The sequence below is a fragment of the Condylura cristata genome, unplaced genomic scaffold (genome assembly GCF_000260355.1).
Source record: "Condylura cristata isolate star-nosed mole 26May11 unplaced genomic scaffold, ConCri1.0 scaffold00022, whole genome shotgun sequence".
Classification (NCBI taxonomy): domain Eukaryota; kingdom Metazoa; phylum Chordata; class Mammalia; order Eulipotyphla; family Talpidae; genus Condylura; species Condylura cristata.
In genome coordinates, this window is record NW_004567123.1 from 28,843,042 (window position 1) to 28,855,527 (window position 12,486).

Here is a 12,486-nt window from a genome sequence, read left to right on the forward strand (position 1 = left end):
CAGAGAGACGCTCTGGGTGAGGAGGGTGTTGCCGGCTCTGGGTGAGGAGGGCGTTGCCGCAAGGCGAGGGCAGAGACGTGGGTGTTTCCGTGGGTCTAGAGTGTCCCTGACCCCCCAGGATACCCAAGGGGCCCTAAGCTCCCTCGCAGGCTGGCCGACTCTAAGCCCCTTCCCAGGAACTGGACAGGGATGGGACCATGGAGATGCAGGGACACAGCCGGAGTCGGGGGGGGGGGGGCGCGGAGCTGCGCCCGCACGCACGAGGGAATTTCCTTTGAAAAAGAGTGAAACTGTTGGGAAACTTGTCTTCCTTGAACCTTCTCCCCAGCTCCCCTGTTTCCCACAGCCCAGATGTGGCCTTCCCGTTTTCTGGGGTTGGTGGTGGTGGTGGTGGGGACTTCCTTAGGGCTCCCCATCTGCGGTGGCTACTCTTTCGGTTCTGCTGGGATTTCCGCAGGCGCCGACCAAGAACCCTGGGGGTCCCAATGGCGGGCCTCACCACAGTAACGATGGGGGGGTCTCTGTTCCCGTCCTTCGCCCTCCTTCCAGAAAGCGGGGTGGCTTCCAGCCCCTTTCAGCTTGGCCTTTGTAACTCCAGCGGGCGAAGAGGAAAGACTCGCCCAGGAACTTCTCCCCTCCTCGGTCTCTCCAACCTTTCTCCCGGGACCCCCCTCCCGCCCCCTCCCCCGAGTCCCTAAACTCCCGGGGGAATCAGACTCCCGGCCAGCGGAGGGAAATCCCTAGCGCGAGTCTCCGGGACTGCGATTGGTCCCAGCGGTCCCCGCTCCTTTCCTGGGCGGGGCCGGGTCCGGAGTTACTAGAAGCGGCCGGCTCTCTCAGTCGCGTCCTCTTCCTCGCCATGGTTTGCCGGCCACTGCAGTGTCTCTTCTGGGGCTGCTTGGTGACCGCAGTGAGTTGCATCCCTGCTCCCATCCCACGGGAGCGTTTGGGGTTTGAGAGGAGGGAGTGGAAAGAGAAACAAGGCTGGGGGTGGGGCGTCCCTAGTTTATGGGCGGGCGGTGGAGCTGGGCAAATAGCTGGATCTTGGCTGAATGAGCTGGCTTTCTAGGCGGGTCATAGTGGGTCACTGCAGGAAAAGTGGCTGGGTGGTATGGATGGGGTTGGGGTTTAGGGGAGCCTGAATCATCTTTTCAGAAGGTTGGCACAGCATTGCCTCAGTGGCTGGACAGGCAGAGAGGGTAAGGGGTTTCAGAAGCAGAGCACTGGGTCCTGCAGGCTTCCTGGCCCTTTCCCATCGGCTGACAGATGCCAGCCTCTGTGAGCTGGTATCATCTCCTTGCCAGCGGGGGCTGCCTTCATCCAGGGCATGGTGTGGGAACAAGGGTGGGTGCAGGTATTTCTCTAAGAAGGCAAGGCGTCTTCACACCCTCCAATCCTGGGCCACCCCATTCAGGACTAGCCAAGGCTGTGCCTCTGCCTCCTGAATTTGAGATGACAAGGGGATTCCTGAGGGAGATGGACAGTTTATGGGACCCAAAAAAGGGTTAGGGGACCAACAGGGGTTTTTCTCCCGGCACCAGAAGGACTCAGCGATGCCCAGCCAAGCACATCTCCGGGATTTTCAGAAGGCCACACTTGACTCACTTTTTTGTTTTAAATGTATTCTTGTAGTTCCTCATTCAGGAGACTGGGAATTCCCCAAGTACCCAACTTGTTCATCCAAAGCTTCTGGCCTCCCTGACTTTCGAGGGCTGCAGATTCTGCAGGAAGTCTGGGTGGGAAGGACCCAAGTGGAGCTGGGGGAGTGTGGGCAGCAAGGGAAGAGAGCCAGTGAGGAAGCTGCTGTGGTCCTGGGGTTTCATTTTCATTCTAAGCAATGGCTCCTGGGAGAAGGAGGCAGGAAGGGGTGGGGCTGGAGACCAAAGAAAGGGAACACGATTCTGGAGAGGTGTGGTGAGGGCGAGCTAGGCTTCTAAGCCCATACTCCCAGTTTTGACTTCGGGTGGAAACTGGGCTGTGGCTACCATAGTGGGGGCTATTTATCAAGAGTTTCTTGTGGGGTCAGACTCCAAGCAAAAGGCTTCACCTGCATTCTTGGTCTGATTTATCTTAATTCCCCCATTACACAGATGAGTAAACTGAGGCTCAGGAGTACTACTTTGCCAATATTCTCCTAGCTGGTGGGAGCTGGATGTAAACCTGTATCTGCCTGACCCCTGGGCTGGCCTCAGCTGGGGAGAGTCTGCAGCCTGAGTCCAAACTCCCTGGGTCAGAAGGTCCAGAGCTATGGAGGGAGAGGGCACTATATTTCTCATGGGTTTGCAGATGCCCACAGGGCTGCCGTTGCTCTGAGAGGGTGGTGGGAAGGTCCACAGAGTTGCAAGAAGAACGGCACAGTGTGATGTGTTGTGTTGATTAGGGGCAAGACCATTTCTGTAAGTAATTTGCCCAGCCAGGTAGCCGAGGTGGGAGGCCTCCACGTGGACACTCACGAATGTGTGATATTAAAGCTGCCCCTTAATGAACCCAACTAATGTGCACCTACCATGGACTACTGGCGACCTACTGTGCAGAGGCCATTGGCATGTAACCTTTCTTATCTCTTGTCAGGCCTATCTGTGGGACAGGCATTGGGCTCTCATCATAGAGCTGTGCAAACAGGCTGAGAGAAGCAAACTAGCACCAAGCCACAACTGAAATCTCGTTGGACTCTCAAGCCTGTGCTGTTTTTCCTGGTGTTTCCCAAGTGTGTGTGTGTGTGGGGGGGGGGAGGGCAGTAGAGAATTAAACAGCATAGAATCACTTTACAGTTCTTTTAAAAACTCCTCATGCTGTTCAAGGAAGAAGTCTGTGGAGACCATCCTTAAGACCTTTCAAGTGCTTCCTAATCCTCTTTCATAAGCAACAATCAAGGGCTGCCCTAGGTGGGGGGCCTTCCTTAAACAAAGCAATGCATGAGGCTTAATGCCTTTGTCTGGGAGAGGCCTGTGTCTCCCACACCAAGTGGGTCAGCTCCCAGGTCAGGACTGCAGGTAGCTTCATAGTGCTGAAGCTTCACCCCTCATGCCACCAGGGATGCCCCTCTGTTGACTCTATTTTAAGGATTACCTCTTCAAGAGAAGTGATGCTGGTTCTCCACCCATGGCAATGATAATAAGGCTTAGGCTTAAAATAAGCATATTTACATTAAAAAGAAATAATAGCATGGGCAGAACCAGGAAGGGGTAAAAATAGTGCAGTGAGACAGACTCAAGTTGACAGAGAGAGGCCGAGTTCCTCAGATTCTGTCAGTGTGACACTGGGCAAGTGACCCAGCCTCCATTTCTGTCCCACTGTTTGCAAAGTGAAGGCCTTGGGTTTTCCCTCCTCAGCTTTACCATCTGGCATTTCACATGGGAGGGGTGAGATGAGCAGAGGATTGGGGTTGGAGGGAGAAAGCTTGATGAAGCCGGGAGAGGGAGAGGAAGGGGGAGCAGAAGAATAGAAGGAAGAGGCGGTGCTAAATACAGCCCCAGGACTAGCTGAAGCCAGCCAGTCTCCAGGTTCCAGGGGGTAATAGAGTCCCTGGTCCTTTGGGATCTTTGGAAAGAGGCTAGACTGAGGAGTCAACCAAGCAGAAGACCCACGAATACTGTGAGGTTCTCGTGTCAACACTGTAGAAAACAGAGTGATCCTCTGGGTACTTTTCTGATCACGTCGCACGGCAGTTCAGCTAAACACAGCATACCCAGGAATCGGTGGCTCCATTTCCATTTGGGTTTCCACTACAGTTCTAACCTTTGTCCTGGCTGATCACCACCGTCCTGCCAGGGAGGCTATGGCAGAGATGTCAAGATCCCTTCTAATTGCACAATTCTGTTTTTAGATCCACCCAGAACCATCCACTGTATGCAAAGAAAACCAATACTTACAAAACAACCTGTGTTGTAACCTGTGCCAGCCAGGTGAGGTGCCACCCCTTCAGCCCGAGGGGGACCCCTTTTGGCTTGCTGGAAGATGCAGACCCAGTTGTGACTGTGGATTCAATCTTACATGACCCCTGGGATTCACCACTCTTGTTCTGCTGTTGGAATATTCTGGGTTCCCTCTGCCTACTCAGGAGGAAGGTACCGATCGCCTCCATGTCCCCCACTAGACATGAAGCTGGAAGGATCCTAGACACTCACCTTTCAATCTCGAGCCCTGTCTGAGCCATTTTTGATAAGTGTCTGACTGATTGAGTTGGCCAGAACTGCCTCATTTCCTGATGTTTTCCAGGACAGAAACTGGTGAAGGATTGCACAGAGACTGCTCAGACAGAATGCATTTCTTGCAGTGAAGCCGAATTCCAAGATGCCTTTAACAAAGAAACACGCTGTCACCAGCACAGATACTGTGACCCCAGTGCGTGGGCTGCGGGGGCAGGGTTGTTTGGGAGCAGGGTGTGTGTTCCAGCTCTTTCCAGGATGTAGGCAATTCTAGCTTGGTTTTGTTTTACTAGCCAGAGGCCTTGTTTTACTAGCCAGAGGCCATTCTGATTGGCTGGTGCCTGGGTTGTACTGGTTGTTAAATGATTGGGTTGCCATTCCTACCTGGAAGAGGGTCTAAGAAAGAAGAAGTAGGCGGTGGGAGCAGCGCCCGGCACAGGCACGGTCAGCAGGGGGTTCCCATCTTCCCTGCCCATCTCTGCTCAGACCTAGGGCTGCAGATTCGCACGCCGGGCACCTTGCAGACAGACACCACTTGCAAGTGTGAAGAAGGCCAGCACTGTGTCGGCCATGATTGCGACAACTGCTTCTCACATAGTCCATGCCTCCCAGGCTATGGTGTCCAGCGGATGGGTAAGTGTCCCATTGGGGATCAGCTCTAAGGCTAGAGAGTGAGGCGGAGAGACTGGGTGGAGGAGGCAGGGGAAAGGAGGGGCCAGCCTTCCTCCATGGCTTCTCCACCAGGCTGGGCAGGACATGGAAACATTCTTGTCCAGTTTCCTGCCATGGACCCCTGCCTTGGAGAACAGGGGGAGAAGCCTTCTCGGGGGTGGCCTTGGGAGGAGGGAGATACATGCTGGGGAAAGACGCCCCGCCAGTTCCCCTGAGAGCCCACGGGGGTCCACCGTGATGACCAGTGCCCCTTCTCCCTTCCAGCTACAGAGGTTTCTGACACCGTCTGTGAGCCCTGCCCTGTCGGCTTCTTCTCCAACGTGTCCTCTGCTTTGGAAAAGTGTAACCCTTGGACAAGGTATAAGGACTCCTCTCTAGGAGCGTGGGCCCGGCCTCTCTGGCCACCTGCCCTAGTTCTGCACCCTGCCCCTCCCCCCCCACGCATGCACTTATGCACTTATTGAACATCTGGAGTGACCTTGTGGTCCACCAGCGGGCCGCAGCTTCCTGTCTGTTCTCATGGTGGTAATAGACACTTTGATGTCTCTTTCCTCCCAAAACTTCTCCTCAGCTCACCTCCTCTTTGGCTTTCTGGGCCCTGGTTCGGGACTGTACTCTCCAGCCACGTTATCTGCCTCTCCTGGTCATCTCATCTGCGTTTGTCGCTTCAGCTACCATCTCCCTCAGACAGTTCCCGGTCAGCATCTCCTGTCCAGAGTCATCCTGGGTCCCAGGCTGTCATGTCCAGCTGCCAACAGGGCCCCTCTGCCCGGCTGACCCACAGGCACCTCAAGCTCCATGCATCCAAAGTGGGCCCCCAACCTACCACCCCCCCCAGTCCAGGGGCCCTCTGCTTGTAACCCCCAGCCCCACATCAGCCTCTGGCTTCTGCCCACTGGCCTTCTGAATGTTTTGGGGTCTGTCTCTTTGCTGGCTGCACAGCCACGGCTGGTTTGGACCCTCCCCCGCATCCTGTGTGACGCCTCGCGGCTGGTGTGGCAAGGAGCCATGTCTGCGTGGCCTCCTGCTGGCCTCCTGCCGGCCTCCTGCCTCCAGTCTCTCCCCTTCAGCTGACTCCCAGCCTATCCCAGGAGTGTGGCTTCTTCCTACAGTCCATTTTGAATCACAGCACTCCTGCTTACAGTACTTCGTGGCTTCTGCTCCCCCTGAAACGAACACTAGGCTCCTTCCGGTAGCTGCTGACCTTCCACATCCTGTGCTGGGCAGACCCCTCAACATCCTGACCATCTTCCCGTAGAACCTTCTCTGTCTCGAATACCCTCAAACCGCCCTCCCCCCACTAACCCCTTACATTTAATTCTTAGCAGTGGGTAGGTTGGCATGTGGGACAGAAGGCATGAGAGGGCACAGCGACACCTCCCTTCACCCTGTCCCTCGGCCACCCACGGCTCCCTGGGGGCAGCCACTGCTCCTGTGTGTCCCTTCAGAGACTGACCCCCGCAGACACTTGCACGCACTGCCCACGCCATGGGTCCTCCCGTACAAACGCCTCATTTGTGCACAGCCTGCCTTTCTCCAGTAGACTGCAAACTCCTCCAATGTAGACCCCTCCCCCCCACAGAGCCCCAATGCCCGCAGTAGCTCCTGGAGCCTTCTGGGTGCAGGCACATCTTTGCCGCGGCCTTTGCTGACAGGTGTAGGCTGGCAGCTGCAGATACAGCACTGAGTTCTGGACTCACTGCAGCTGAGAAAGGGTGATACCGCGTGTCACCGAGCCGGCAGGGAAGGTATAAAGGTGTCTTGCCGAGGCTCACGGCCACCTCCCGGTCACTCCTCTCGCACTGTCTTTCTTTGAAGCTCTGCTCTCTCCTTTCCCCTGGGCTTTCCCTCCGTGATGTCCTTCTCCGTCCCTTCCTTCCCCTCTCCTCTTGGGACCACCTTGGGTAGGTCTTCCTCACCTCATGCTCACACCCCGAGTGCCTCCTGGCTGGCCGCTTTTCTGAATGTCTCCCACGAGCTCTCTGTCCACTGAGTCCTGCACTACTGAAATCGTTTGTTTGGGGGCTGATAGGACTCACCAGATGAGCCCGTGGAAACCTTCAGGACCCATGACAACACTGCATGGCTTCTGCTTCCGGGCTGGCGCTCATGTCAGGGGAACTGGCTCTAAACAGCCAGCTTTTCCATTACCCCCATCACTCCCTGGCAGCTACACACCGAGTGCCTTGTGTCACGTAACCCTGCTTAGCTAGAATGCTCTGTTGCTCTAACTTTGCTGTCCTTCAGGGCCACTCATGTCTTACTTCCCCAGGGAAGACTTTCTGGATGGCCCTTAAACCAGAGGTTTGCAACTGAGTGTACTTTGTTGATCTGCCTGTTCTGCTCTCCACTCTGTCTCTGGTGAATCCTCTCACTGCCCCTGCACCTTTGGCCTGTACCCCAGTTGTGCATGCATACATAAATAAATCGTTAAAAAAAATGAAAAAACAGCCCACCTGGAAGGGCGAGAACAGCAAGTCAGATCCAGCTCCTGTGCTTGTCTTTTCGCTGCACACTCCCAGTTCATGTCCCCGCGTCACCAAGCCAGGCCCTCACTGCAGACTCTGGTCATTATTCTTCATTTTTCCGCACTCATGGGTTTCCTAGACCTGTGTGTTGTGCCTGGGGTGTGCAGCCCGGGGGGGCTCCATGTCAAATACTCAGTGAACTTGCACTTGGTGGTATTGACTGTCTCTCCCTGGGGCTAGGAATCTTACCCTGGGGAAACGTAACTTCTCTCTTTCTCTCTCTCTCTCTTTCTTTCCGTGGGCTTGTGCCTGTACACAGTTGTGAAGCCAAAGGCATGGCGGAGCTACAGGCTGGGACTACCGAGGCAGATGCTGTCTGTGGTGAGTTCTGGGGAATGTGTCCCGGAAGCAGGCTGGGAAGATGGGGACTGGATGGGGGAGACTGAGGCACACATCAGCCTTGGGAGGGGAGGTGGAGGGAGGGCTGAGGCGAGAGGGGACCTTGGGGGTTATGGCATCCCTGCTCTGCCACTATCCACGCAGCCTGGACAAGCCACTTTCCCTGTCTGAACCTCAGTTTCTTCATCCATGAAACGGGATGACAGAACCTCCCTGGGAAGGCTGGGGTAAGGGTGGCGAGGGCTTCTCGTGCTTTGAAGGTGCTCTTCGGTGTTCTTTTGCAACCTGCATAGTGGTGTATGGTTTCCGCTTTGATTTGAGAAGGAGGAGGGGGCTGGTCGCACAGCTCACAGGCTGTTAAAGCCCTGGCTGTGTTAATGAGTGAAAGAGATTGAGGTCAAAAATAATACAAAAATAATACATCTCTTTGCTTTTTCTTGAATTTCACTTTCCTACTGGTAGGGCAGGAACTTGCATGAGGCAAGCGTGGCTCTTCCTTTGTGCATGATATTTAAGGATGTGCCAGGAAAATGCACTCATCCAGATCTGCAGCTTTTTGATCTAATAGTTAAAGAAATCCCAATGCAAAGTGTCCATAATTAACAAACTACTAAACTTTTAAATAAAGACAGGATCCCGCCATCCCTCACTTGTTTCGTCCTAGCCCAGCTCGTTGCCAATAAAACTTTATTGAAAAAACAGGTAGCGGGGCTGAAGATCACAGTTGACTGATTTTTCAAGAATGTGACATTCTTATTCCTTATCTTGATGACTGAGGTTTTCCTGGCGTGTGTCCCCTTAAATTTTGCCCCAGGTAACTACCTTCCCTGCCTTATTCCTGTCCCTCTTGATTTTTCCTTCATCCCCCACTTGAAACAGAGGCATAGGGACCAGGAGTACTGTGTCCTCTTCTCCTCCCTCGTCTCCCTTTCATCTCCAAGGAAGGGGGCAGGGCAGGCGTGGGTGCTGCTGGCCTGCATGGGCAGAGCTTAGGGAGGGCTGGGGAGTGTGGCAGGAAGCACGATGCAGGTCTGGCAGACGCGCCCAGTGGGGCTGCTGGCTCGCCAGGGCCGGATCCTCTAAATCACAAAGAGAAATTGAGTATCCAGATTGCAAACATACAATCTCCCAATCTAAAAATGTTGGCATTAAAAAAAAAAAAATGTGCTGGCACCCGTGATTTGGTGATGGGAAGCCCATGGGGATTACAACCGAGTTAAAAAAAAAAAAAGGCATAGTTCTGTTCCCCCCTCTGTCTCTGGTGAAGCCTCTCACCGCCCCTGAGCCTCTGGCCTGTACCCCAGTTCTGTATGCACAAATAAATCAATCTTTAAAAAAAAAAAAGGCATAAAATGATCTAAAAATAAACTATTATATTATTAAAAAAAAATGTGCTGGGGCCCTCCCTGGTGGCGCAACAGGTTAGCACACAGCACTGCAAGCTGGCCGCAGCTGCTTCAGGGCAAGTTGGATCCCTGCCTGGAGCTGACCCACAGGGCGCGGCAGACCTCTCCTGACCCGTCCCTGCTCCCCTCCGCAGTGGACTTCCTCAGTCGCCTGTTCTGCTCCCCGCTCTGTCTCCGGGGAAGCCTCTCACCACTCCCCAGTTCTGTATGCATAAATAAATACATCTTTAAAAAAAAAACCTTTAAAAAAAATGTTGTGCTCGCTTCGGCAGCACATATACTAAAAAGAAAAAAAAAAAAGCGCTGATCACACTAAAGCTATCCGCTGGCCACCTTTGACCAGGGACTCCCTGCCTGGAATGTCTGACGCTGGCGCCTCAGCCAGGGAAGGCTGTTAGCAAGTGAGCGGCTCCGGGTGAGAGCCGCCGCTGAAGTTTTGGCTTCCCCAGGTCTCCAGAACCGGATGAGAGTCCTGCTGGTGCTCCCCATCATCATGGGCACCGTGCTGGTCGTCCTGCTGGTGTCTGCCTGTATCAGTGAGTTCCGGGGTGAGGAGGTGACGGGAAAGCAGAGGAAGGGGTACAGTAGGATTGGACACCTGTTTCCTCATCTGGTCTCACTAACGCCCATTTTTTTTTTTCCCCAGAAAAGGTGGCTAAGAAGCCAGAGGAGGAGGTTAGTCACCCCTGGGAACCCGAACAGAGTTTTAGCAAACTGGGAAGGAAGATAGTCTCCTGGCTACTGAACGGGCCCTAAAACTGACTCGGGGCCCTTCTCTGTGGCCTCACCCTACGCTCCTCCAGTGTCAGCTTTTGTCCCCTCCAGAGCTCATCACTCTAGAGGGTGCCTGGTGCCATGGGCAGTCTGACATTTGCTGTTCTCTTGGCATTCAGTACTTGGGAGCTGGGCACAGGGCTAGAGGGCGGGAACCAGAGGGACAGCTCCCGGAGCCCACAGGCTGGCTCCCACTCTGGAAGCTTGTTGACACTGCTAGTGTGGCCAGCAGGGGGCAGGAGGCACCCGTGGAAACAGCCCTGACCCTCTGGGAAAGGGCCGGCGCCTGGAGGGAGTCCCACAGGAGGGAAGGGCCCCCTCACAGGTGTCGTGGGTGTGACCACCCGCCTTGGCTCCTCAGGTGATCCACTTCAAGACTAAAAGCTGTCCCGTGGAGATAGAAGATTCATCTCCTGTTCAGGAGACCTTACATGGGTGCCAGCCCGTCACGCAGGAGGATGGCAAAGAAAGCCGCATCTCGGTGCAGGAGAGACTGTAAGGTGGCAGGTGCCCTGCAGTGGGCAGGTGGGCACGTGGGCACGTGCCTGGAGAGCTTGGAGTTGCAGCTGCTGTGGAGGGAGGGGGAGGGGCTGGCGCCGGGTCCAGCCTTGCCCCACCTGCGCCTTGTGGTTTGAGAAAGGAACCCTAACACAGTTTCGGGGGGACTGCTCACCTGAGCCCTGGAGCCCACTCCATCTCCCAACTTGCTTCTAAAGATGGAGGCAAATCTCTTTTGGGGAAGGATCACATGGTAATACCTCCCAGGCCCTCCAAGCCAGCAGTTGCGAGCCCAGAGGCAGAGACAGGGTTCCCATGAGCCGGGAGAGACAAGCACAACCGTGTCCATCACAGCGGTGAATCGCTGGAAGCCACGTACCTGTCCAACAACAAGGGACTGGCTAAATAAAACTGTAACAGATTTGTGCAGAATCTCGAAATCACTGTCACGGGGGTAAAAAAAAAAAAGTGGCAGGAGGTGGGTACAGAGACCTTTTTTTCAAAGCACGTGGCCCGACAGGATCATGTACCTGGTGGGCCTGTAAAATAGCAAGGGTTCTGGAAGGATACACAGAACACTCACAGGGATGGGACAGAGGGGCTGGGAGAGGGGTGGTTAAAGACAGACTTGACTTTCCCATAAGCTTCACCCCCCATGCCCCTCGAAAGCACAGTGACTTCACAGAACACTCTGTAATTAGTCATCCTACATGTAAAAGCGAAGCAAGGGGCGACGTGCTAGGTAACACGAGCCGCTTAACTTGCCATCAGGCGCAGGGTAGGTACTTTGAGAGCAGCACTAAGAAGCTCCTCAGGCTGCTGCCCCTCCAGGGGGGTTTCTGTGGACACTCACCATGCCAGCAAAGCATTCTTCCCATAGGATTCAGGTTCACAAAACAGCCTGTGGGGTCCTCAACAGAGGTGGAAATGGAGGCCCAGAGAGGTGAAGTGACTTGCCTGTGGTCACACAGCAGTGGGTAGTGGGCCTCAGAGCTTCCTGCTCTGGGTCTGTGCTGCTTCCGGACCTGGCTACATCTGTACTTCCTCCCTGGGGGTGCTCCTGGGCTTCCCACCTCCTTTGCCCTCCCAAATGCTTCAGGAGCGGCTGCTGCTTGGTCAGATGGTGCCCCTTCCCCCCAGCAGTGTCTTAGGATAAAAATAAACCATCCTGTTCTCTTTTCCTGCTGTGCCAACTGAGGGGGAGCCTAGCCAAGAGGAGCAGCAGATGGAGTGGGAGCAGAGGGGACGGGAGAGGAGGGAGGAGGAAGAGGAAGAGCAAGGCAGAACCCTGGCACAAGATCGGGTGAGCGAGGCCAGGCGGACTTAGCAGGGTCCTCCCCCAGCAGCCAGAAGCCGCTCTGGAATTCCCCATGCAACCTGCTGCCCTGAGGGTGGGGATGAGGAGTTTGTCCTGATGGAGGCTGTGAGGGCAGCTGGGGGCACCTGGCTTGGCACACTGCCCAGAAGAGCTTCAGGAACCATTTGGATGTACCAGGTGGAGAGGTTTGGTTTAGAAAACGGAGCAAAATGGTGGAGTCGGTGGGGTGGGCCCTTGGCCCTCATCTCCTGCCTTGAGTCTAGATGCCAGTGGGACTCATTTCAAAGCATGCCTGACAGTGGGAAGACACAGCACAAACACCCCTGCCACTTGCTCATTCGTGTGACCTTGGATAGGTCACATGCACCACTCAACAGTGCCTGTGGCTTCAGGGGTGTATATTGAGACTAGGGTGCTCTTGCACCGGGGGCAGAGGTTCTCCATTGCCACGTTTCTGAACCACCTGCAGGACATGCTAAGCATGCTGGGCCCCAGCCAGCCCCTCTGGTTCGGTAGGTTGGGATGGAGAGGGAGGACTTGTGTTCCTGACCAAGGTTCCAGGTGGTGCTGATGCCATGGTGGGGCCCACTCTTGAACCTGCCAAGTTCATTTATCTCCATGGTCACTTTCCTGTGGATTGGGATCTCCTTGGCCTTGAAGACCTGGGTGGTGTGGTGGGTAAGATGTACCGGGGAGGTAACGGCCCAGAATACTCAGCCAGCCGGAATGAAAGCCTCGGTGCTGTTGGGTGGGACGTGGGAGGGGGCCTCTGAGGGTTCTGTCCTGTCTCCTGGGTCCCCCGG

General features: G+C 55.0%; 1 protein-coding gene across 2 annotated transcripts; it reads left to right on the top strand.

Moving 5' to 3' along the window:
* The first annotated feature begins 853 nt into the window (after positions 1-853).
* CD40 (CD40 molecule, TNF receptor superfamily member 5) lies at positions 854-10,432 on the top strand. Of its 2 annotated transcripts, XM_004687039.2 has the most exons (9): positions 854-910; positions 3,827-3,905; positions 4,219-4,344; positions 4,635-4,781; positions 5,085-5,178; positions 7,608-7,669; positions 9,543-9,629; positions 9,740-9,768; positions 10,229-10,432. In XM_004687039.2, exons 1-9 carry the CDS (start codon positions 860-862, stop codon positions 10,364-10,366), a joined length of 813 nt encoding a protein of 270 aa, XP_004687096.1. In that variant the 5' UTR covers positions 854-859; the 3' UTR covers positions 10,367-10,432. The 2 variants fall into 2 exon arrangements, with proteins under 2 accessions (XP_004687096.1, XP_012583638.1); XM_012728184.1 differs by lacking the exon at positions 9,543-9,629.
* The last annotated feature ends 2,054 nt before the right edge of the window (positions 10,433-12,486 follow it).

Coding starts and splice junctions, on each gene's coding strand:
- CD40 (XM_004687039.2), top strand. CDS start 860: ATGGTTTGCCGGCCACTGCAGTGTCTCTTCTGGGGCTGCTTGGTGACC. Junction 5,179..7,607: donor AAGTGTAACCCTTGGACAAG/GTATAAGGACTC, acceptor GCCTGTACACAG/TTGTGAAGCCAAAGGCATGG. Junction 9,630..9,739: donor GCTGGTGTCTGCCTGTATCA/GTGAGTTCCGGG, acceptor TTTTTTCCCCAG/AAAAGGTGGCTAAGAAGCCA.